Below are 26,406 nucleotides of genomic sequence, written 5' to 3'. Positions count from 1 at the left end.
GGTTACAGTCATGAGAAAAAGTTAGGACACCCCCCAAAATATTAAGTTATTCTCTTAAAAATATGGACATATCAATATGTTATCTTCTTTCTAACAATGTCTATAGATAAAGGGGATGTAATTGAACAAAAAACTATGAAAATGTAACTTTGTAATCATTTATTTAACGAAAAATTAACAATAATGCCAATTCCTACTGAGGAAAAAGTTAGGACACCCTATGCCCTAATAGCTAGTATTGCCCCCCTTGGCTGAAATAACCTCAATTAGACGTTTCTTATAACTGTCTACAGGTCTCTGACATCAATTGGGAGAAAGTTTTTCCCACTCCTCCTTGCAGAATTCTTTCAGCTGTGTGATGTTCGAGGGGTGTCTTACTGGAATGTTTTGGGTCATTGTCATGTTGCATGGTCCACATCTGCTTCAGCTTCAACTTTCGAACAGATGGTCTCACATTTTCCTCAAGCACCCTCTGATACAATACAAAATGCATAGTGGATTCTATGATGGTGAGCTGACCAGGCCCTGCTGCAGAAAAGCAGCCCCAAACCATGACATTTCCACCCCCATGCTTCACAGTTGGTATGAGGTTCTTGTTCTCAAATGCTGTCTTGGTTTTGCGCCAAACATGTCTACTCTTACTGTGCCCAAATAGTTCAACTTTGGATTCATCTGTCCAAAGCACATTGTTCCAGAAGTTCTGGTCTTTCTCTAGGTGTTCTCTGGCAAACTTTAGTCTTGCCCTGATGTTTTTTTTTGACAGCAGGGGTTTCCTCCTTGCACACCTCCCATGTAATGCAAACTTGTTCAGTCTCTTTCTTATGGTGGATGCATGTACTTTGACATCAATTGTGGCAAGAGATACCTGTAGGTCTCGTGATGACATTCTGGGATTGTTGGAGACTTCTTTAAGCATCTTTCGGTCAGCTCTTAGGCTGAACTTGCTTGGGCGGCCTGACCTGGCCATGTTGGTGGTGGTTTTAAATGTTCTCCACTTGTAAATTATTTTCCGGACAGTGGAATGGCCAATTTCGAATAGTTTGGAGATCTTTTTATATCCCTTCCCAGACTCATATGCATCTACAATTTTTCTTCTGAAGGCCTCAGAGAGCTCTTTTGATCTCGCCATGGTGATGCAACTCACTTCAACAATCAAGAGCAAACCAAACTAAATATCTGAGGTTTAAATAGGACAGGCTCCTCCAAAATCCTCTGTAACGCTGTTCTAATCATTTGCACCTGATGTGGTGCTCTTTATTATAATTTTAGGCATTTTAAGTGGAACTAAATGTGGGGGTGTCCTAACTTTTTCCTCACAAGAAGATTGCATTTCTATTAATTACATTTTACCAATCATTTTTTAAATAATTTGTTTCAGTTGTATTTGTTTAGTTATATTACCTCAATTTTTCAATATTGTTCAAATGAATATCAAATGTCCATATGTTTGAATATGTTGAAGAAGACAAAGGTTTTCATAGGGTGTCCTAATTTTTTCTCATGACTGTATATTCTCGAACATAATGTTTTACTTAACAATATGATGTTTTTACACATGCAGTCATGATTGATGGTACCTGCCTTAGAAACATATATAACAAGTGTTCTTACAGTGCATTAATTATATCGTATTTGCTGATGATTTACTTACATTGTGGTCTCAGCTTTAGTATGGAAATGTGTATTCAATCAATTTACTGCTGATATGATTTCACTATGATAACATTGCACCTTTTGCATTATTCATGGAGCAATGGACTGCAATAAATAGGTAATTAAGTGAAATCGTCATTGCATATATCCAGAAACGTTGTTCAATATTTCTATGCATGGTCAAATGCCTAAACTGTCACATGTTTGCATTATAGAAACTATTTTTTGAATGTCAGATTGTATATAGTATATGTCAATAAATGTTTCAAGACCTTTCTAAGTTTCTCATGTTTTTGTGTGCTATATTCATTTCATCAAGGTTTCGTTTTTTGGGAAGACCTTGCTAAAAGTCACACAAAAACAACATGAAGGTTGAGTTTATTCATGAGAGATTATATGAGATTATTTATGATGCAGTTCATCCCAGAATAAATGGAATGCACAAATTAAATGGATTGCTTATATGAAACTTCCCAAAGTTGGCAATGACTTTTGGAACCAACTACGATATTGCTATATTTGGAGCAAACAATTCATAGAAAAACATTTTCAGAATTTATTGAAATGTCTTGCTCCTCATATTGCACAAATTGATGTGACCATCAAATAATACCACCATATAATAAACAGAAACATCATCATGTCCGGATTTGTGAGTAAAAAGTTCCACTGTTCCACTCCTCAGGACTTGTGAAGGTGACATACTCAGCACTGCACTCTGCTCTAAGAATCCTCATACTGAGCAAAAAAAGGCACATTTATTGGCAAGGTGTTTTGTAGGAAATATAATTAACCACATTACAAACAGTACACAGAGATTTACAGCATACATTGTACTCTTGATGTCAGTGTCATCTTCTCTCCCTTTTATTTTGGAAAGCAGGGCCAGAGATGCAGTCCTTTCTGTACAAACCGATAACACTGATTTTCAGCAGCTTTATCTTTGGTAAACAGTACAGTACATGCAGTACATTAGACATTAATAGACATTTTAGCTGAAGGCAATCCTGGTATTGCTTTACTTTGGGGGATTGTGATTTTGTATGGGGAAGCAGAGTTGCTACTGGGGTAAAGCTGTACACAGCTGCTTCAGTGTGAGCATAGATGGGAAAGAAGAAAACAGAGCCAGGTTTACAAGGAAAACAGTGGAATAAATTAAAATTGCATGTCTTAAAAAAGAGGACCCATTTCTGAAAACAACAAAAACATCTGTCAGGTAAAAAAAAAAAACAGTTACACAAAACAGTTACACAACAGAACAAGATGGAATTTGCAGTTAGAATGGACCAAAGGTAGCCGACAGTTACAGCCTTGGTGGAGAGGCTGTGAGAATGTTGTGTGCTCCTGGGGGAGGGAGCTGTCCATTAGTCTCTCTGTCTCTACCTCTCTCTGGGTGGTTCTCAGTTCCCAGAGGGTCCCTTCAGGGGAGGGGCAGCCCCTGCCTGGAGGTTACAGGCCGAGGGGTCGCAGTAGCCATTGGGGCCAGCATTACCAGGAGGACCAGGAACGCCAGGCTGTCCAGAAACACCAGGAGGTCCTCTCTCGCCGTCCCGTCCCTCCTGACCATAACCAGGCTTCCCTGGCTCACCTATGAACAGAGATATCTTATCAGACACCTCAAAGAAAATGATTAAAACACCCCCAGAATATATGGGAATTGGCATACTGTAACATTGTATGTTTTGTAAGAAACAGGTAACTAATAATTAAATTCTCCTGGGCAAAGTCAAAGCAACTAACACTTACCTGGCAGACCAGGAGGTCCTGGGATGCCTTTAGGCCCTCGCACCATGGGACCTCTGTCTCCTCTGTCGCCCATTTCACCTGCACCAAACACACACCTTATAACATACCATCATTTACTGTATATATTCACCCTCTTAGAGTTCTTCTGAAGAGAATATGAATGTTGATTACAACAGGCATCACCAAATCCCCCAAACGTGTACTGAAATATACTTTTGAAATACATTTAAACAACTATTGCAATTTCAACACAAATTCCTACCGTTGGGTCCTTTGAGTCCCAGAAGTCCTGGTGGCCCTTTGAGGCCTGGTAGTCCTCTTCCGCCAGCCTGTCCAGGGAAGCCACTGTCTCCGGGGGGGCCAGCGGGACCAGGAGGTCCAGGCTTACCAGGCAGACCAGCTACTCCTGACTCCGGCCTCCTTAGACTGGCAGCCAACTGGGCCAACTGCTCTGTTGAAGCAAAGAGAAAAGTGATAAATACGTATAATGCCACACCAAGGCCATGCTATCTCTAGTGCCTGTGAACTGGAAATTAAAACACAAGGCTACAAATAATATCTACTGCCATCCAGAAATGTATAACTAACATACAACATTCAAGCATATCACAGTATATCACATAATTATTACTAAAATATATATCTTATCTTAAACATCCAATTCAGAGTACCGTAATTTCCGGACTATTAAGCGCACCTGAATATAAGCCGCACCCACTGAATTTTAAAAAAATAATTATTTTGAACATAAATAAGCCGCACATGTCTATAAGCCGCAGGTGCCTACCGGTACATTGAAACAAATGAACTTTACACAGGCTTTAACGAAACACGGCTTGTAACAAAAATAAATAGGCTTTAACGAAACATGGCTTGTAACAAAAATAGATAGGCTTTAACGAAACACGGCTTGTAACAAAAATAAAAAATTAGAGGTAAACAGTAGCCTACCAAGCCTACCGACCTCATCCATATTTATGATGTCGTGCGGGCCGATGGAATGCTCCGCTATCTTTGCATCAGTGAATTTGCGGAAGTTTGAAACTTTTTCCTCGTAGTCGGGAGGGAGCTGCTGACACAGACTCGTCCGTACCCTGATGGACAGGCCTTTACGTCTCATAAATCTGAGACACCACGATGGTCCACCTCTAAAATCCTCAAACTTCATTGCGGTGGCGATTGTTTTGGCTTTCAAAATGACTACCGTAATCAGAATGATGGGAAGTTTGAGCGCGCTCGATTTAATCTAAACAGTTACATTGTTTCACCTTAACCCGTTCGGCAATTTCACTGGTCTAATGAAAGCTTCATGCCGCCAAAAAACTGAGCACCGTCACATAATGTGTTTTTTGCTCAGTTTTTTGGCGGCATGAAGCTTCTGAAAGCGGGAAAAATCCATAAATTAGCCGCGTCATTGTTTAAGCCGCGAGGTTCAAAGCGTGGGAAAAAAGTAGCGGCTTATAGTCCGGAAATTACGGTATATCAGAGTGGTGAATTGCCTCTGCTACTGATTCCCTCTTTAGCTGTTATGATTTCCCTTTCATTCTCACGTTTTCAATTCTGCCTCAGCCAGTAAATTGAGTAGACAATAACAAATAACACACTGCCTATTTCAGACTTTCAATTGCAGAAAAATATATTTATGGTTTAAAGAGTTCAATACCAAACTCTAAGGGCTTTTTAATGAACTTGGCTATGGTACAGTGCCTTCGGAAAGTATTCAGACCCCTTCACTTTTTCCACATTTTGTTGTGTTATAGACTTAATTTAAAATGGATTAAATTAAAAGAATTTGCCATCAATCCACACACAATACCCCAGAATAAAAAAGTGAAAACAGGTTTTTTAGAAATTTCAGTAAATTTATTTAAATTGAAGTACAGAAATACCTCATGAACATAAGTATTCAGACCCTTTGCTATGACACTCTTAAAATTAGCTAAAATGCAAAAATGTCATCAACAAATCACTCAATAAGTTGAATTGAGTCCATCTTAATGCAAGGATAATAATTCATGTAACTGTGAAATAAATACCTTTGTTTTTTTAGGTCTCTGATTTGCATAGGAATCATTTACACACTGTGTGGATCAGGTTGTCATTACAAATTGAGCAAATGGAGAGGAACAAACCTGCCTGCGACCCTGAGGCCTGGGGAGACTTACAAAAATCTACAAAGTTGAATGGTGGAGAGGAAAAAGCACAGTCGATGGGACAACATCCTCTCAGTCACTCTCCAAAATTGGTCTATAACCAAGTGGCCAAAAATAATCCCTTGGTGCATCCATTGGTGCAAATCTAGCACATGCAATGCAGTTTCCACACCATCTCTCGTGTGAAGAATAGTGGTAGGTGCATCAAGTTCTGGGTACGTTTGTCACCGGCAGGGACTGGGGAGTTTGTCAGGATCAAGAGAAAATTATGAAATTTGCTAAATTGGTAGTGACATCCTAATCCACACAGTGTGTAATTGATTCCTATGCAAATCAGAGACCCTATAAAAACAAAGATATTAATTCCAAAATTACATGAACTATTATCCTTGATTATCCCTATTATTAAGATGGACTCAATTCAACTTAGAGTGATTTTTGATTTTAGCTAATTTTAAGAGTGTCATAGCAAAGGGTCTGAATACTTACAGTGTTCAAAATAATAGCAGTGTGATTAAAAAAGTGAGTAAAGCTCAAAATCCTTATAATAGCTTTTATTTCCATACACGCAAATGCATTGGGAACATTGCACATTCTATTCCAAATCAAAACATGAAGAAAAATCTATCAAATTTGTTATTACTTTACAGAAGTGAAGAAAAAGGAATATTAGGCTGTTAAAAAAAATAGCAGTGTCTGCATTTTTCTTTACAAATTCAAACATTTACTGTATAAACTGAAAAATGCTTGAACATTTAGCTTTCCTGTGAATCACTGAACTAATATTTAGTTGTATAACCTCTGTTTCTAAGAACTGCTGCACATCTGTGTTGCATGAAGTCGACCAACTTCTGGCACCTGTGAACAGGTATTCCAGCCCAGGACGATTGGACTACATTCCACAATTCCTCTGCATTTCTTGGTTTTGCCTCAGAAACAGCATTTTTGATGTCACCTCACAAGTTTTCTATTGGATTAAGGTCCGGGGATTGGGCTGGTCACTCCATAACGTTAATCTTGTTGGTCTGAAACCAAGATGCTGCTCGCTTACTGGTGTGTTTGGGGTCGTTGTCTTGTTGAAACACCCATTTCAAGGGCATTTCCTCTTCGGCATAAGGCAACATGACCTCTTCAAGTATTTTGATGTATCCAAACTGATCCATGATCCCTGGTATGCGATAAATTGGCCCGACACCATAGTATGAGAAACATCCCCATATCATGATGCTTGCGCCACCATGCTTCACTGTCTTCACAGTGTACTGTGGCTTGAATTCAGTGTTTGGGGGTCGTCTGACAAACTGTTTGCGGCCCCTAGACCCAAAAAGAACAATCTTGCTTTCATCAGTCCACAAAATGTTGCGCCATTTCTCTTTAGGCCAGTGAATGTGTTCTTTGGCAAATTGTAACCTCTTCAGCACGTCGTTTTTTCAACAATGGGACTTTGCGGGGGCTTCTTGCTGATAGCTTGGCTTCACGTAGGCGTCTTCTAATTGTTACAGTACTCACAGATAAATTTAGACCCTGATCATAGATCATTGGCTGAGTCTTTGCCATTTTGGCGATTCTTCGATCCATTCGAATGGTAGTTTTCTGTTTTCTTCCACGTCTTTCTGGTTTTGGTTGCCATTTTAAAGCATTTGAGATCATTTTAGCTGAGCAGCCTATCATTTTCTGCACTTCTTTATATGTTTTCCCCTCTCCAATCAACTTTTTCATCAAAGTACGCTGTTCTTCTGAACAATGTCTAGAACGACCCATTTTACTCAGATTTTCAGAGAGAAATGCACTATAACCAGCATGTACAACATTTGCTGCCTTCATCCTTAAATAAGGGCCACCTGTGTGAGACCTGTTTTTTCACAGAATGAATGACCTCACTAAGTGAACTCCACACTGCTATTATTTTGAACACGTCCTTTTCAATTAATGATTCAATTACACAGAATCAGCAGCATGCATGTCATGACTGTTGGGTCTGTTGGTTTTCTATTACTCTACTACACCTACTAGTAAATTATTTGCCATGTAGAAATATAATTTCTACCAAAAACAGTGATTGATCTGGTTAGTGATGTTGGACTGCTATTATTTTGAACACAACTGTATGAGGTATTTCTGTATTTCAATTTGAATAAATTTACTGAAATTTAAAAAAAATAGTTTTCGCTTCGCATTCTGGGATATTGTGTGTGGATTGATGACAAATTATTTTAATTTAATCCATTTTAAATTGAGTCTATATTGAGTCTTGTGACAAAATGTGGAAAAACTGAAGGGGTCTGAATACTTTCCAAAGGCACTGTATATGGTATATTGCACTTCAAAATCCAGTTCTGAGCCCCTTGGTGAAAATTAATGTATTGGCTGCTTGACTGAGTTTTTCTTTCGCAGGTACAGAATATTTTGCTCTTAGCAAAAAGTGTAGGTCTGCTGGAGGTGAAATTAATCATCACATTGGGTATAAAAAAGTAAAGGTAGGAGAGTATAGGAGACAAGTGGTAGAGGAGTAAGAGCAACGGTATGGAGTACAGAGGCTGCAACATACAGTTAGCAAAGCATTTCTACGGTTCAGGGAGGAAAACAGGAGTCTTTCATCCATCAAATAAACAAAGGTTGAAGCATATTTCAAGTTATGGTCATGGTCTCTTTAAAGCCACTGCTTAATTTCAAACCGCCAAGCAAGGCATGACAATGGAAGGGTATTAAAAGTGAAAGTGTGTTTAATGGCATCGTAGGATCCATCAAGAAGCGTCAAATTAAATTTAATGATGTGAAACCACCAATCGAATACCCTTACCTTGCATAACTCGCATGCAGACTTGTCTGATGTGTTGATCACTTGGTTCTTTACCCTGGGAACAAGGACAATGTAATGAGAGAGCTGTAATTGAATAGCTTCTCATGATTATATAACATTCACTGAACATTGACAATTGTGTTATAATCATGTTGTCAACCTCAGGTGTCCTGATACATAGTTTCGAAAGATGGGGGGGAATTAGGGAGCCTACCGCTGGTCCCTGTGACCCTCGAACTCCAGGTGCGCCCCTGTTTCCTTGCATACCACGTGGTCCAGGAGTGCCAGGTGGGCCCTTAATGCCAGGCTGACCTCGACTTCCCTCAGGGCCTCTGTTACCAGGCTCACCAGGGTTGCCAACCTACAACCAGAGAAGGAAAGATCACTGGATCAGAACATCATCACTATATATGGTTGGTTCTGAGTGTCCTCAGTAAAGATCTCAGAGTTTCTGCAATGCTTGATAATGAAGCTAATATCGGGTGGTTACCTATACATATTGTTATAAAGCTGTCAGAACTCACCGCTCCTTTAGATCCAGCCTGTCCTTGATCACCCTATGGTAGAAATTACAAAAACAGAACAGAGATGAGTAAGTCAATACAGTTAATCAACACAATGGTGACATGATTGCACACAGAAATGCATGCAGTGCATTCAATGAATACTTGTTTGAATAATAACCTACATCATCTCCTTTGTCTCCAGGAGTTCCCTCAGCACCTTGTACACCCTATACAAACAAACAAATACAAAACATGTTGGGAAAATAAGAAAGGGCAAATTCATGTTCTTTGCTCGTGGATTATGCAATTGGCCAACAGCCAAGTCAATGAAAGAATGGATATTTTAACATACCGGCTCGCCTTTAGGTCCAGCCTCACCAACTTCCCCCTGGAATAGTGAAAAAAACAAAAGGTCAGATTCCTCATTGATAACAATAATGTCCTTCAAAGGGGGATGATGCATTTAGAGGTTTTCATTTCATGGCCTAATCTAATATTTTCTAGATAATAAAGTAGCTTCGTCATAACAGATCTAGAACTAATAAAGTGAATTACTAAAAAAGTTACTCACGAAAAAACACTCATTAAGACATGGACAATACTCAATACTGTACACATTATGTCATAGCACAGCACGAACTGTACTCGTCAATCAAATGTTTTAATTTAAGCACTAGAGGGAGCCAATTAGCTGCATTTGTACAAAGTCTTTGTCCTTGTCAGGTGCATGTGAAACTTCTCCCCTCAACAAACACAAACTTGCTGATCTCACTATATACAGTGGGGGAAATAATTATTTGATCCCCTGCTGATTTTGTTAGTTTGCCCGATTACAAAGAAATGAGCGGTCTATAATTTTTATGGTACTTTTATTTGAACAAATAGAGACAGAATATCAACAAAGAAGTCCAGAAAAAACACATTATATAAAGTTATAAATTCATTTGCATTTGATCGAAGGAAATAAGTATTTGATCCCCTACAAACCAGCAAGAATTCTGGCTCATACAGACCGGTTATATGCCCATGAGGCACACAGATTAGTCCTGTCACTTTAGGAAAAGTACTCCTAATCTCTGCTTGTTATGGGTATAAAAAACACCTGTCAATAGAATCAATCTCTTCCATTCCAACCTCTCCACCACCATGGGCAAGACCAAAGAACATTCAAAGGACATCAAGGCAAGAGTTGTAGACCTGCACAAGGCTGGAATGGGCTACAAGACCATCAGCAAGAAGCTTGGTGAGAAGGAGACAACTGTTGGTGCAATTATTAGAAAATTGAAGAAATACAAAATAACCATCAATCGCCCTCGGCCTGGAGCTCCATGCAAGACCTTGCCTCGTGGGGTAAAGATGATCATGAGAAGGGTGAGGGATCAGCCCAGGACTACACGGGAGGAGCTCGGTAATGATCTCAAGGCAGCTGGGACCACAGTCACCAAGAAAACCATTGGTAACACACTACACCGTAACGGATTGAAATCCTGCAGTGCCCGCAAGGTCCCCCTGCTCAAGAAGGCACATGTACAGGCCCATCTGAAGTTTGCCAATGAACACTTAAATGATTCAGAGAAGGCTTAGGAGAAGGTGATGTGGTCAGATGAGACCAAAATTGAACTCTTTGGCATAAATTCGACTCTTCGTGTTTGGAGGGAGAGAAATGCTGAATGCTACAATCCCAAGAACACCATCTCCACCGTCAAACACGGAGGTGGAAACATTATGCTTTGGGGTTGTTTCTCTGCTAAGGGTACAGGACGACTTCACTGCATTGAGGGGCCAATGATAGATAGATAGATAGATAGATAGATAGATAGAAACTTTATTTATCCCAGGGGGAAATTCAGGTTCCAAGTAGCGTACAGACATAGGGGTATCACACATAACATACACATACAACATACAACATTAGCAGTATTGTATACAGGCGAGGTGCAGTTGTAAATGTCTTTGCAGTTAGGTGAGGTGCAAAAAGGTAAGGCAGACAGTGCAATTATAGCATTAAATACTAAAAACTAAATACGGGCTACATAAATATGGACTATTTTTAAAGTGCATTTAGTCCAGGCTGGTGGAGGGAGGTAGTTAAATGAGGTGAAACAGTGACATGATGATGTGATACAGAGGGTGGAGGTTATGCAGAGAAGTCCATCTCTCTGCCCTTGATTGACATATTGTAAAGTTGTATGGCTCTGGGGACAAATGATTTAGTCAGTCTGTCAGTTTTGCTTGTCAGTGCTCGTAGCCTCCAGCTGATCAAGCTCTTCTGCTGGATGATGGTGTGGTACAGTGGGTGACCTTCATTGTTCATGATGGTGAGCAGTTTGCTCAGAGTTCTTTTTTCCATTACTGAAGTGATGCTCTCCAGTTCAGCTCCCACAACAGAGCCAGCTTTCCTTACCAGCCTGTCCAGTCGCCCGGCATCCCTCTTCTTAGTGCTTCCTCCCCAGCACACCACTGCATAGAAGAGAACGCTGGCGACCACAGACTGGTAAAACATCCCTAGGAGTTTGCTGCAGACATTGAAGGACCGCAGCCTCCTCAGGAAGTACAGCCGGCTCTGTCCTTTCTTGTAAATTGCATCAGTGTTGGCTGACCAGTCCAGTTTATTGTCCAGGTGGACCCCCAGATACTTGTATGTGCTGACCATCTCCACATTGACTCCCTCAATGGAGACTGGTAGCAGAGCGGGCTTAGACCTACGGAAATCCACCACCATCTCCTTGGTCTTTGTAGTGTTGAGTTGTAGGTGGTTGAGTTTGCACCATTGCACAAAGTCCTCCACCAGGCTCCTGTACTCCCCCTCCTGCCCATCTCTGATACACCCCACAATTGCAGTATCGTCCGAAAACTTCTGCATGTGGCATGACTCTTTGTTGTAGCAGAAGTCAGACGTGTACAGGGTGAACAGGACAGGAGAGAGCACAGTTCCCTGTGGTGCTCCGGTGTTGCATACCACAGTGTCCGAGAGGCAGTCCTTCAGTCTGACGAACTGTGGCCGCCCTGTCAGGTAGTCAGTGATCCAGGATACCAGGTGGGCGTCCACACCCATCTGCAGGAGCTTGTCTCCCAATCTGAGGGGTTGGATGGTGTTGAAAGCACTGGAAAAATCAAAGAACATGATTCTCACAGCGCTTTTCCCTTTGTCCAGGTGAGAATGCGTCCTGTGCAGTAGATATGTGATGGCATCGTCTACTCCAACCTTCTCCTGGTATGCAAACTGTAGTGGGTCCAGTGCATGGCTAACCTGGGGTCTGAGTGTATGTAGAAGCAGTCTCTCCATTGTTTTCATAATGTGTGAGGTGAGTGCGACAGGCCTGAAGTCATTGAGTTCTTTTGCGTGTGGCTTCTTTGGGACAGGGATAAGACATGATGTCTTCCACAGTGTTGGGGCCCTACCAAGACGTAGACTCAGGTCAAATAAGTACCTCAGCGGCTCTCCCAGTTCGGCAGCGCAGGTCTTGAGCAGTCTGGGACACACTTTGTCTGGACCCGCTGCCTTCCTGGGGTTAAGTCGCTTTAGTCCCGATCTCACCTGGTCTGCCGTGATTGTAGGGGGGAGGGGCTGGGAGGGAGGGGGGGGTGGGTGGTGGGGTGGTTCTTTGTCCCTGGGCGCTCCAGTAGACAGTGGCTGATGGCTGGTGATTGAGGTCGGTGACGCCTTTGATGATGGGGGGTGTTGGGAGATGGGGGGCTGTGTGAGGTGGGGGAGAGGTGTAGAATGGCCCTGCACGCCGACAGAGACAGCTCCTGGAGAGGGGGTGGGGTAGGCCACCGCAGCTGGGTGGTCGAACCTGTTGTAGAACTGGTTCAGTTCATTGGCCCTGTCTCGACCTCCCTCAACACAGCTACTGCTCTTCCTCATGCCCGTCATCATCTTCATCCCATCCCACACCTCTCGCACGTTGTTCTGCTGCAACTTCCTCTCTACCTTCCTTCTGTATAACTCCCTCGCCTCTTTCAGCTTGACTTTGAGTTCCCCTTGTGCGTGCTTCAGCTTTGCTAGGTCCCCCTCTTTGAACGCCCTCTTTTTCTTATTGAGGAGGGCCTTGATATCGCTGGTAATCCAAGGCTTGTTGTTTGGAAAGCAGCGCACAGTTTTTGTGGGAACAACAATGTCTTCACAGAAGTTCAGGTAGTCGGAGTAGCAGTGTGCGAGCCCATCAATGTCATCACCATATGATTGTTGGAAAATATTCCAGTCTGTTATGTCCAAGCAGTCCCTCATGGCCTCATCCGTCTCGGGGGACTTCTTCTTGAAGGTGCGTGTTCTGATTGGTTCTCTCCGAACACATGGAGTGTACAGTGGTTGTAGGGAGACCAGATTGTGATCTGATTTCCCCAGTGGTGGTAGTGATGTGGCGGTGTAGGCATCCTTAATGTTTGCATACAGAAGGTCAATTGTTCTGCTCTGTCGTGTGGGGCAGTTGACATACTGGTGAAAGGCGGGCAGTGTTGAATCCAATGTGACATGATTAAAGTCCCCTGATATGGCAATGTAAGCATCGGGGTACTGAGCTTGGAGTTTCGCGATGGTAGAGTGGATGACGTCACACGCGGTTTCAGCCATAGCTCGGGGTTGTATGTACACAGCGATGACGATGGCGTTCGTAAATTCTCGGGGCAGATAATAGGGACGTAAACTCACCGCTAGTACTTCAACATCAGGGCAGCAGATAATGTCCTTCACCGTAATATGTCCAGGGTTACACCATCTGTTATTGATGTAGAGTACGAGCCCGCCACCTTTGTTTTTGCCACTTAAACTCGGGTCTCTGTCCGCTCTCACATGCGAGAAACCAGGGAGCTCAATGTTAGCATCTGGTGTGTTGTTGTTCAGCCATGTCTCCGTGAGAATCATCAAGCTGCATTCCCTGTACAGTTTAACGTTCCTCACCAAAGCTGCCAGCTCATCCGTTTTGTTGGAAAGTGAATTAACGTTACCCATCACACACGAAGGGATCGACGGTTTATACTTCCACCGCTTCGCTAGGACCCTCTCCTTGACTTTAGCCCCAGCTCTGCAGCCTCGATAAGGCCGTCGAATCTCCTTCGGAATGCTGTTAACGTAAGTACTGTCGGTAGTTCCCTTTGATCTGAGCTCGAGTAAGTCCGCGTTGTGCTGCTGCTTTCCTGCGGAAAAGTATCCGTATCCATAGGATACAACATGTCCACGCGTTGCATGTAAATAAAATATAAAAATTGCAAACGGAAAAGTAGTTAAAAAGACTTAACAAAGACAAAACAACGAGAGCTACTGGATGGACAGCCTGCTCACGCCGGCGCCTGCGTATGTTGGACCAATGGACGGGGCCATGTACCGTAAGATCTTGGACGAGAACCTCCTTCCCTCAGCCAGAGCACTGAGGATGGGTCGTGGATGGGTCTTCCAGCATGACAATGACCCAAAACATACGGCCAAGGCAACAAAGGAGTGGCTCAAGAATAAGCACACTAAGGTCATGGAGTGGCCTAGCTAGTCTCCAGACCTTAATCCTATAGAAAATTTGTGGAGGGAGCTGAAGCTTCGAGTTGCCAAGCAAAAGCCTTGAAACCTTCAGGATTTGGAGAGGATCTGTAAAGAGGAGTGGACCAAAATCCCTCCTGAGATGTGTGCAAACCTGGTGACCAACTACAAGAAACGTCTGACTTCTGTGCTTGCCAACAAGGGTTTCTCCACCAAGTACTAAGTCATGTTTTGCTTGGGGATCAAATACTTATTTCCTTCGATCAAATGCAAATGAATTTATAACTTTATATAATGTGTTTTTTCTGGACTTCTTTGTTGATATTCTGTCTCTATTTGTTCAAATAAAAGTACCATAAAAATGATAGACCGCTCATTTCTTTGTAATCGGGCAAACTAACAAAATCAGCAGGGGATCAAATAATTATTTCCCCCACTGTACATGATTATTGAGCTTTGTGGTTTTATGAAAAGTGCCATAAGAAATTTGTGGAACATGAAATGACTGTACACAAGCCACAATACTTTTCATTCAAGCTTTCTCTCTACTTTTTCATCAAATATCAGGCTTGCAGTAAGTAAATTCATGGTTCAGGGAGCATAAATCCAGTAAGCAGAGGTATATATTCTGTTTGATTTTCCACTGGCGTAATAACAGGTCTCGACACAGGAAATGGGAGTGAGACTACATTGTCCTCTTACCCTCTCTCCCTTCACTCCGGGGAGACCAGAGGGGCCTGGAAGACCAGGAAGACCAAGATCACCTTTAGATCCCTACAAAAGAGAGATAGAGAAAAGTGACATTAGAGCACTACACAGCAGTTGCTAGCCTCCAAAGGAACAGCATAGATAAGGCCTGCAATATTCTTTTCAACAAGAAAGCATGTCCTTTTGCTCCTCATAAATAAGTTATAGTGCAACATACAACATGCCAAACTGTTCATGAGACATTTTCAGATGTCATGATAATGGCGAAAAAAAAAGATATGCTAGCACACAAAATGTGCACAATGGCAGTTATAAAACTGGCCACTAATTTATCTTTTGTGTGTGTCTGTACGCCTGTTCACACCTTTGATCCCTGACCGTCTGTCTGAGGAATGCCAGAGGAACAGAGGGCTCTTTCAGCCTGCTGGCCATGCTCTAGAGTCTCCCCTTACTGTGAAAATAGCCTGTGTGTGAGATCCTATTCAGGCCTATTCTCTAGGAATTCCAGTGTAACCACAGCCAGGTCCTGCCACCCTGGGTCCTACACTCTTTGCTTCCTTCATTATCATTTTTCTCTCACCCTCTCATTCTTTCTCTCTCTCTTTGTTTCAGTCTCCCCATCTGAACCATCTTGCTCTTCATACTAACATTGTTTGACAAAATTGGTGCCAGTATTCTTTTTTGAGGGCCAAACTTACAATTTAGATTTAAGTTCATGAAAAACCTATAATACAATTACCCATAGTGCGTTGTGTTTTCATTTGTAATCCTCGGGTTAGTGTTTTATTCAAGCTTCATTTGGTACAGTATTCCTTTGGTAAGATCTTACATAATCGTGCCTACACTGCATATCCCCTTTCCAATTCAGAATTTGGCCAATTGTGTGATAGTGCCTAAGACATTGATAGACCATGGAACAGGGACACACAGAATATCATCCCATTCATTCATAACTTGGCAGTTGGGACTGGAGAAAAAAAGTGTGATGGGCAGTCACATGGCCCTTGTTCAATATCAATTGACCACAATTGATCAATTGTTTTAGATACACACAACAACAACATCTCACCATTTCTTTATGACTTCATTACGAATTACAAAAATATTTTAATATTTTCATTGTATTCATAGTCAAGATGCTATTGTGATGTTATTGTTACAAAGTTGTCATACCATATATCTATCCCAGTGTTTAATTTCATTATCCCCGATATCTGACCATACATCTGTAATTAATTAATTTAGCTTCTGTCAGTTACACTGCAAACAGCCAATAACTTACCCTGGCACCTGGTTTGCCTAGTGGTCCACCAGGACCTTGTTCCCCTCTGTCTCCCTAGATTGTGTACCAGGAAATGACAAGAGACCAAAAGAGTAATAAACTGTTTGGTTGCAATCATAAAAGGACATCAACAGTTAAACAAACTCAATGAAAGAATACTCACAGGCCCACCAATTGGTCCAATAGGTCCTAGTTCTCCCTGATCTCCACGCTCTCCCTGTGAGATGTACAGTGAGATGACAAAGCCGACCATTACACTTTAACCTTTGTGTGTTTATGTGTTAGTTTGTCATGGACTTACTGTTTTACCAGCAGACCCCATTGTCCCAAGCAGGCCAGCCTCACCAGAGCTTCCCTGGAATGAAACAGTTTAGTTTGATGGACGGTCAATAGCCCATGGTGCAATCAGGAAAGGACAGGAAATTACAGTGAAAATGACTGTCCTCTAAACTATTAATATCAAGATGCCTACCTTCTCTCCTCCAAGACCTTTTGGCCCAGGAGCACCAGTTAATCCCTACGGGAAATAAATAAAAAAAAAATATATAAAAAAATAATAATAATAATAAAAAAGAAGTACAGTAGGATTTCTGTTTTATTTGTGTTTTGAAAAATGGAAGCCACTGTATTCTGTAGGAGATCCCACTTACAAAAACAAGAGTGTACGGCTCACAACATCTAATACGTGGAAATGTGATGACACAGTCTGATGAAAAAACACAGACGATTTCTACCACAATTCTACTTTTCTATTTCAAGGTATAATACTGAATAATGGCTGAGGGGTTTACACTGGTGCATCCAATCAGAGTGTTAGATGTTTGGAGTCAAAGGTCATACTTACAGGAAGTCCCTGAAGCCCCACCTCCCCAGAAGCTCCTGCCTTCCCAGTGGTACCCTGCAGGGAGACAGAATTTAGTAAATTAAGATCACAAATTGTACTTCTGCCAATATATAAACAAAGATAAAAATAATTGTGCTGCCGTACCTTTCCCCCTGGCATCCCAGGAATACCCTCACGGCCATCCATACCTAGCAATCCCTAGTCATGAAAAGTTAAGTCAGATAAATGATTATTTCCCACAAAGTCAACAGAGAGTACTGTACAATATGTTCCCCATGTCCCAACATTTAGTCTAATTTTTGTGAGTTGATCAGACAGTCGTACTTACACCCCCTCCTTTGGGCCCTGGAAGACCTGTGATTCCTCTTGGTCCTTGAGGTCTCTTGATGACAAGATAAAAAAGCAATTAGTTTATCATTGTTATCATAACACCCAGACAGAGCGCAAAACCAAACATGAGTTTTACTACCTGAAATGGGTTTTGTATGTGTTTACTCTGATAATGTGTGTTAACTGTATCTGATGTATGTGTTTGCTCTGAAACTCACCGAATCACCTTTGGGACCAGATTCGCCCATCACGCCCCTCTGGCCTTGATCGCCCTGAAATACAGTAACACATTACGTATTAGATGACACATGTCACATAGTATTGTGAGACAAAACCTTTTTGAGTATGGAACAAACTTACAGTGGCCCCTCCAACACCCTGAGGACCTGGGTCTCCATCATGGCCTCGCACCCCCTGTCAGAAGACAAAAGGTATGTAAACATTGGGCTGCTTGAAATTATGTAAACATGTTGCCAATACCAGGTTCAAAGGATACCGTTTAAATATAACATCATGAATGATAAAAGACAAAACAATGGATATCAAAACACAGTATGTTGATCTATGAAATCAGAGTGACTCTTACTATTTCTCCCTTGGGGCCCATCATTCCAGTGGATCCTCGAAGTCCCTGAGGACCCTGGAATCACATAACAGAAGAAAGGCAAGTTGTTTCAGTGGCAGCACTGCATGACAAGTTGTCATAGTGCAAACTGTCACTAGTCAATCATTGACATTATCTGAAAATAAAGGGTAGTCAATGAGAATTTCAAACCGTTGGGCCTTGGGATCCAACTTCCCCTCGGCTTCCCTGGTCTCCCTCTTCACCCTAGAGAGAGATAATAAGAGACATGACAACATTAGCGACTGAATAACATGCTTTACAACTTATTACAGAGCACTGAGAAAATGCTATTCAGTAAAACACATTGTATATACATTGATTAAAGAGACCATGTGTAGATAAGCTGCTTCAACACAACTAATCAATTAAAGTGCCCTACATAAGTACTGGAAAGAGGAGGCATTTGTCTTCTTTTAGCTCTATACTCCAATGGATTTGAAATCAAACAATTACTCTGAGGTTAACGTAGCGATTCTCAGCTTTAATTCAAAGTTTTCTTTTTTCAGATTGGTTTCACCATTTAGAAATTACAAACCTTTTTATACATTGTCCCCCTATTTCAGGGAACCAGTAGTACAGTACTAAAGAGGCTTCACTGCAAGGTGCAAACCACTAGTTATCCTCAAAAAGGATGGTCAGGTTACAGGTTACACAAACAACAACAGAAGATGGCTGCAGTACAGGCCTGGCAGAGCATCACTGAAGAATATACCCAGCATCTGTTGGAGTCAATGGGTTCGCAGACTTCAGGCAGTTATTGCATGCAAAGGATTGTCGACCAAATACTAAACGTGTACTTTATTTGGACATTATATGATTTTTCCAATACTTTTGGAGCCTTGAAATAGGGGGAGTATGTTTCAAAAACGGTAAACCCAATCTGAAAAAACCCCACTGAATTAAAGCTGAGAATCTCTACTTTGACCCCATAGTAATTGTCTGATTTAAAATCCAAACTGTTAAAAGAAGCTAAAAGAAGACAAAATGCTTCCTTTTTCCAATACTTATGGAGGGCACTGTACATGAATGCAACCATATAAATACAAATATAAATTATATATTATATACAACCAAAGGCATTGGTATTGACTTCCCTTTTACCTGTATACCTATGCCTCTAGCCTTTCCTACTCATTTCCAATGTTATGAGTGCAATTTCAGTGTGTCAAATACAATATCCTTAGGATTTATATTGTGCATGGGACTATTACTGGATGAGTGTGGTTGTGTTCACATGGTAATTCAAATAAATAATAATTAATATTCCCTGCATCACTAACACTCAAAGGCATATATCACATCCTTTCTAAATGCAATGAGACGAAAGACTGCAAAAAACATTTACGTGTTGCCGAGAACCTACTTTGTCATGAACAAACATCTTACATCTTATATCCATATTTATTCAATCATTTTCAAGCCATACATTTTGTTTCTCTGACTCATATTGCGTTGTTATGAAGAGCTGTGAAGTATATTATTTCTATGTATTATTTCATGTACTGATCTATCTGAATTTATCTGACTATCTAAAGGTGTATATGTTGATGATCTCATTGACATCAATGTCATGTCTATTTCACATGAACGTGAAGAGACACTTCTACAACACTTCTTTCAATTTGATGGAAACAATAATTTTCATAAAAGCAAGTATTTTTTTTTGTAAATGTGGACAAAATCGAAACTCATACCTTGTGTCCTTGCTTTCCAGGCTCCCCTGCTTCACCTTTTACACCTTTGTGGCCCTGGAGAACAGAGGGACATGACATTTTAACATCCTAAAAAAATCTCTCTCCAACACAACTTATGAAATAATCATGTAAACGGATGCGGAAAACAAAAAAAATATTAGTTAGTGAGAAAGTTTGGCCTTTTGTGAGGCCATTGAGCAAGTGAAGGTAACCATTTGGACTACACCCTCCTTATGAGACCATATAATCAACACAAGAGTTTTGTTGAAACTAGGATTGTCTTTGGTCCTTCCACTCACCTTCATGCCAGGCAGGCCAGGGTGACCAGGTGTCCCGGATGGGCAGGAATTGGGGCACTAAAAGTCAGAACATTTCTCATGCTGAAAATACAATACAAATACAATACAAAACATTCATTTTAAGGAACTTGAATTAACAAGTCTTACCAGCTCAACACTCAAATCCTGCATCCCTGCTGCACCCTGAAAACAGAGAATTTAGAAAAACAAACATTACCAAACAGAAGTAGGTCGTTGACTCAGCAAGCAGCAACATACACTGCTAACAGCATCACTGTGTGTCTCAATTAGCCACAACCATGACTGAGTGCTGGTCCACTTATCTTTGGTACTCACTCTAGGCCCTGTTGATCCACGAGGTCCCTGTGGTCCTCTCACACCCATGGTACCCTGTAGTAATGGACATATTAAGCATATCAAAAAGAAAGGTAGAGGTAGATTTTATTCCCATCTCGATTGGTGTTGTTAAGATGTTGAATTTAGGATTAGCTCTCCATAATGGTGTCTATTAGAGGTTAATTTGTTCAATTTCAGTAGAATACAAATACACAGCTATTACATTGTAATTACATTATTGAATGTGAGTTAGGGTTGGGCAATATCCACATTTTCCTATTCAACATATTACTTAATTAGTATTACAATGAACTATCTTTCATTGCTGAAGTTGGTGACATGCCAGCATGAGCAAAAATGACAGAACTGCAGCGCAACAGTGTATGGCTAGTGATGTAAATAGTCTGGTGAAACAAAGAGACATGTTTTCAACGCTAGATGTGCTTTGCCTTGCAGAAAGCAGGACACGGCACTTGTCGTTATGCACATATCTGGAGTTTTAAGCACTTTCTGTAAGAGAACAATATCACAATATGCTCCAAATATCAAGATATTCTAAAATATCTAATATCTGCCTAACCCTAATGTGAATGGGAGTCAGGGCCAAAAGAGTGAAGTAATGATGAGGTAGCCTAACAGCCATACTTAGTGTCGAAAGACCTGCTCCAACACTGTCAGGATCAATGTCACGAGAGTCAGTTTGGTACTCACAGGGGGTCCAACTTTGCCCAATTCACCTGGAAGTCCTCCTGGCCCAAGTGGTCCCTGTTATTGTTATTAGAGATATTGATTGTCGGCACAGATCTTCAACAATAGTTCTGATTCCAGCACAGTCAACACCTTATTTTTCCCAAAGCATCAATGGTATGCAACAATAGACATATATTTTACTACATTTTACTACTGTATATTTTGTTACTTACAGGGGGTCCATCTGATCCAATGCCCTATGGAGAAAAACAGAAATACCCAATGACAGTCGCAGAAATAAAACATGAAACAAATTGTACAAAACAACATCTAGCCATTTCCAGAACTGATAAATAATCTGTTATGAAGTCTATAAGATCTTTCCATACTCTACATCCATACATGCATAATGTGTAACAAGTAGTATCAATATCACATCTTCATGATATAGATGTGGACCTCTACCTCTTCTTGCAAATGAAAGCATAGTATGTCCAATGCTACTACAGGTGAGGTTGCATATGAGGTCAATTTTCAAGTAAATTCACTTTTTATTATTTTCCATGTGGCTTTTTCCATCAATTAAATATCAGTTCACTTCTTCCCCAGAGTAAATTCAAATTCAACTTGACCCCAAACATGGCTGGCAATGTATTGATAGTTTCGAACGTCAACATTCTTCTTTCAATATGCTTTCACAGGCATTGCCATCCGGCACCCAACAATAACTATATATCAGAGTAATTCATTCATGCACCTCATAAAAGGTCTCATGCACTGGAAGACAACCATAGACAATCATAATCATCATCCCTTCCCTAACCATGTTGCATAATCAGTTTTGCAGTGGGGAGACATTTACAGTGGAAATACACTCTAATGTGATTGGGTGCTCCGAGCTTTACTTATGGGCTACTTTCACTGATGAGTCTAATTGACTATGTTGTATACTGTATTTCAGGGGTCTAGAGAGAATAATTAAACTCACAGCTAATCCACGAGGTCCAGATTTTCCAGGCTCACCCTGAAGAAAAGTAGAAACAACAGTTTGACAATTACACAGAAAATAATGCAACTACAAAGAGAATGTCTAATTTCTATTGTGTACTGTTGATAGGCTAATAATATGTGCCAGCAGCCAAAACATGACCAATATGACAACTACTACTATACATGTGGAAGACATTATCATGAAGTGTTCAAGTGTATCAAGACAGTTTTATCCAATACACACACACACGCACGCACGCACGCACGCATGCACAACATACATACACAATTGCAATATTCCTTTGATTCCTACACATTTGAGACAAAGTTGTTACACATTACAAATGAAGCCATCTAAGAATTCGGACAGACTGAGTTAACATTCTTCCAGCTTACCCCGTGACTGAGCCAGGGTGCACTTGACCCAGCAATGTTTGAGGACTTAATGAGGACTGATGCTGGGGCCTTGTTCCCCACAGAGATTATACAGACCACTACCAGGATTAAGTCTCATTTGTCACTAGGAATTGCTTTACACATTCTAATTCCTGCTGTCATGCCGGCATAGTGGACAGCAGCTTGGCTCAATCTCGCTGAAAGTCTCTGAAGCAGAGAAATGAAGGCCTCATTAGCCACTCACTTTCTGTCCGAAAGGACCGCCAGGCCCAGCATCTCCAACAGGGCCAGTCAAACCCTGCAGAGGGAGGGAGATCAGACTTATTAACTGATACATCACAACAAGTATACTTTCAAAATACAAATGAGATTCACTTGCTTTCTCTCCATAAGCAATCATACAATAGAATACATGTTATACAGTGCCTTCGGAAAGTATTCAGACCCCTTCACTTTTTCCACATTTTGTTGTGTTATAGACTCAATTTAAAATGGATTCAATTAAAATAATAATTTGAACAATCCACACACAATAACCCAGAATGACAAAGCGAAAACAGATTTTTAGAAATACCTCATGTACATAAGTATTCAGACCCTTTGCTATGACTCTCTTAAAATGAGCTAAAGTGCAAAAATGTCATCAACAAATCACTCAATAATTGTAATTGAGTCCATCCTAATGCAAGGATAATAGTTCATGTAATTTTGGAATTAATATCTTTTGTTTTATAGGAATCAATTACACACTGTGTGGATCAGGTTGTCATTACAAACTGAGCAAATGGAGAGGAACAAAAATGCTCAGGAATGCGACCCTGAGGCCTGGGGAGACTTACAAAATAACATAATTGTGTTTGCAACAATGAATTCAAGTGATACAGCAAAGAAAGTGGCTGGAAATGTGTTTATTTGGTTTTACTACAAAGCATTAAGTTTGGTGCAAATCCAGCACATGCAATGCAGTTTCCACACCATCTCTTGTGTGAAGAATAGTGGTAGCTGCATCAAGTTATGAGTATGTTTGTCACCGGCAGGGACTAGGGAGTTTGTCAGGATCAAGAGAAGCTGAGTTGATAGTGACCTCCTAATCCACACAGTGTGTAATTGATTCCTATGCAAATCAGAGACCCTATAAAAACAAAGATATTAATTCCAAAATTACATTAACAATTATCCTTGCATCAAGATGGGCTCAATTCAACTCATTGAACTCATTTTAAGAGTGTCATACCAAAGGGTCTGAATACTTATGTACATTAGGTATTTCTGCATTTCAATTTCAATAAATTTACTGAAATTTAAAAAAATGTGTTTTCACTTTGTCATTCTGGGGTATTGTGTGTGGATTGATGGCTAATTATTTTAATTTAATCCATTTTAAATTGAGTCTATAACAGAACAAAATGTGGAAAAAGTGAAGGGGTCTGAATACTTTCCAAAGGCACAGTAATCCATCAAATGTATATAACATTTCATAATTGACAAGCTCCACCCCCTTCTACATCTACAGTATGGCCTGATTATGACATCAGATCACAATTCCACAATAAAGCCAAAGGATACTCACATCTGCTCCGGGGTCTCCTGGCAATCCAGCTGAACCAGGTTTACCTGAATATCCATCAGGACCCTAATACCAAAGTAACAAACAAAAACTAAACCACAATAGGCAGACAAGATAAATAAACAGACAATACAAAACAAATAATAATTTAAAAGGTGATAAAATCTAGATTTATAATTACAGCAGGGCCACCCACGCCATCGTCTCCCCTCTCGCCCTGAAACAAAAAAAAGAGGCCTAAATGTGAAGAGTTTATTTCCAACTTCCTGGCAGGAAGCCTGACTGTTAAAGGGGTGGGTTAGCCCATCATACAAATCGTATGTATATACTGTATATGCTTATGTTTTAACATATGAAGCATCATACAAGGATGAGGAGAGAACTTACAGCAATGCCATCAATTCCTGGGACACCTGCAGGTCCAGGTGGTCCTTGGCCCCTCTGAGTAAAGAGGGTGAAATAATTGTATTGGTGTGAGGGGATGCACCTAAACATGTGTAATCTAAAATATCTCAAAAACAATTACATTTAAAAAATATATATATACGTTGGAAAGCGAACGCACAACTTTAGACAAAAGTTGATAGCAGCAGGAAAAACACAAAACGTGGTGACAGGTGCAAAGCTGCCATAGCACACATAGAACGTCACCAACAATATAGCCATTTGGTGTGATCAATTTCGTAAAATCCATGTCACCACCACATGATGAAGACAAACAGTCATTTCCACTCATGTAAGACAATAAATGGTAGCCTTCGCTGGATGCAATAGTGTTTATCCTCGTTGTATGTAGCCTCATATTGTATAGGTCAATATATTTTTGGGGGGAAAGATCAATTGTTATCATAACAGTATTTGCCAGTCCATTAGTCATCAATACATACGATAGGGGTATTTCACTCACCTGCAGTCCCGCCTCATCAATCTGCAAGGAAAGGTACACAGAGAAGGACTTACTTGTGCGGAGCAAATGAGGACTGTCTGCAGCAAAAGTACCAAAAGCAGCCCGCGAGAACCCGTGGCCCGAGCCATGTTCTCCCCGATGTTAGAAAGGCAACAATTACTCATTTTCTGGGATTAGTTGGGTTGACGGACCACCGGACAACGCAACCCAACTCAATCCGTTTCAACTAACTGAACAGCCAGAGATACCATCGCCATAAAACAATATATATACTGTATGTTCATGTCATGTTTGGTTTGAGGATGTGATTGGAGGGATTCAGGACGGTGCAGACGGGGAGGGGTTATTGAGAAGAGAAGGAAAACGGAAAGGAATAGCGGCTATTTAAATTGAGTGGAATTTAACCCACCTGATCATCAGACATTTTGTTTATTTATTATGACATCGCTGGATAACAATATTGACACATATATTAATAAACACACATTACAATGTAACAGTAGCTTAAACATATATCCATAGATTGTTCCAAAGCCATTATCATGGCCTCAATCTAACCTATAATATATACATGCACACGTGGGCCTATCACATTTTTCCCTAAAACAAAATAGACTTCACTGTGTCTTCGTTTGCCGTGCCACATCGATCCACTCACAACTCATAACAATAATTGTGTTTGTATCCACGTCTAATTATTACGGATGCTCGTAACGAATCGCCTAATAAAAACAAACTTTAACATTAAGTTATCATTATTACAACCCTGACGTCAGTTGATGTTAATGCGAGATAGTGCGAAAACACGCGCATCTAGAAGATGCGCCTAGATTGTCATCCTGGAAACGGTTCGTGGCAATGATGTATACAGTATACTGTATGTCTATGGTTCCTGTCCTGTCGGCGCGCAGGTCATATTCTGGACTAGAACCCATGTGTTAAAATTCCCACATATTTGTAGGACTTGGCGGGGCTGTTTATGAGCGTATACCGCTCTGATTTCCAGTGGGATTTCCAGTACCCATCACCTTTGCCAGGGTTGTATATACACTAGGTTATATGATCATTTCAAACATGAATATCACAGTAAGCCTCGGCCTACATCAGGCCTCATCAACTTTGTGAGGTATTTTCTTGTAGGGCCTTCTAATATGTAATCAAAAGTAGACCTCTCTCACTAGAGCCTTTTATCAAAGACTCATAGGCCTACATCAGCTTAGACATTGCCTTAGCCTAACATTTATGGAATGTGTTCTTAAAGTGATCAACTTACTGGAACTGACATAAGGGGTTTATCCTTTAGATTCCCTATCAATGTAAAGCCATCCAGATTGACCTTCCCTCGAAGTAGTATGTTTTGAGAGTCAACCACAATGCAATCCACGAAAAGGGTGACGGAGCGCTTCTTGA

The 26,406-nt window shown here is 40.8% G+C and overlaps 1 protein-coding gene across 1 annotated transcript; it reads right to left on the bottom strand.

Moving 5' to 3' along the window:
- Window positions 1–3,053: 3,053 nt before the first annotated feature.
- On the bottom strand, window positions 3,054–25,420 carry LOC310823998 (uncharacterized protein; the record flags this gene model as incomplete). Its single annotated transcript, XM_083696910.1, has 33 exons — window positions 3,054–3,241; window positions 3,400–3,477; window positions 3,662–3,850; window positions 8,353–8,407; window positions 8,567–8,713; window positions 8,877–8,909; window positions 9,041–9,085; window positions 9,211–9,246; window positions 15,031–15,102; window positions 16,319–16,372; window positions 16,482–16,535; window positions 16,620–16,673; window positions 16,791–16,835; window positions 17,163–17,216; window positions 17,307–17,360; window positions 17,491–17,544; window positions 17,711–17,764; window positions 17,853–17,906; window positions 18,079–18,132; window positions 18,268–18,321; window positions 19,812–19,865; window positions 20,111–20,167; window positions 20,258–20,293; window positions 20,447–20,500; window positions 21,158–21,211; window positions 21,370–21,393; window positions 22,125–22,160; window positions 22,767–22,820; window positions 24,093–24,155; window positions 24,271–24,306; window positions 24,477–24,530; window positions 24,997–25,017; window positions 25,406–25,420. 33 exons carry the CDS (start codon window positions 25,418–25,420, stop codon window positions 3,054–3,056), a joined length of 1,986 nt encoding a protein of 661 aa, XP_083553036.1.
- Between the last annotated feature and the right edge of the window lie 986 nt (window positions 25,421–26,406).

This window comes from Argentina silus (assembly GCF_951799395.1).
Source record: "Argentina silus genome assembly, chromosome: Y".
Classification (NCBI taxonomy): domain Eukaryota; kingdom Metazoa; phylum Chordata; class Actinopteri; order Argentiniformes; family Argentinidae; genus Argentina; species Argentina silus.
This window is presented reverse-complemented; position numbering and strand designations above follow the sequence as displayed.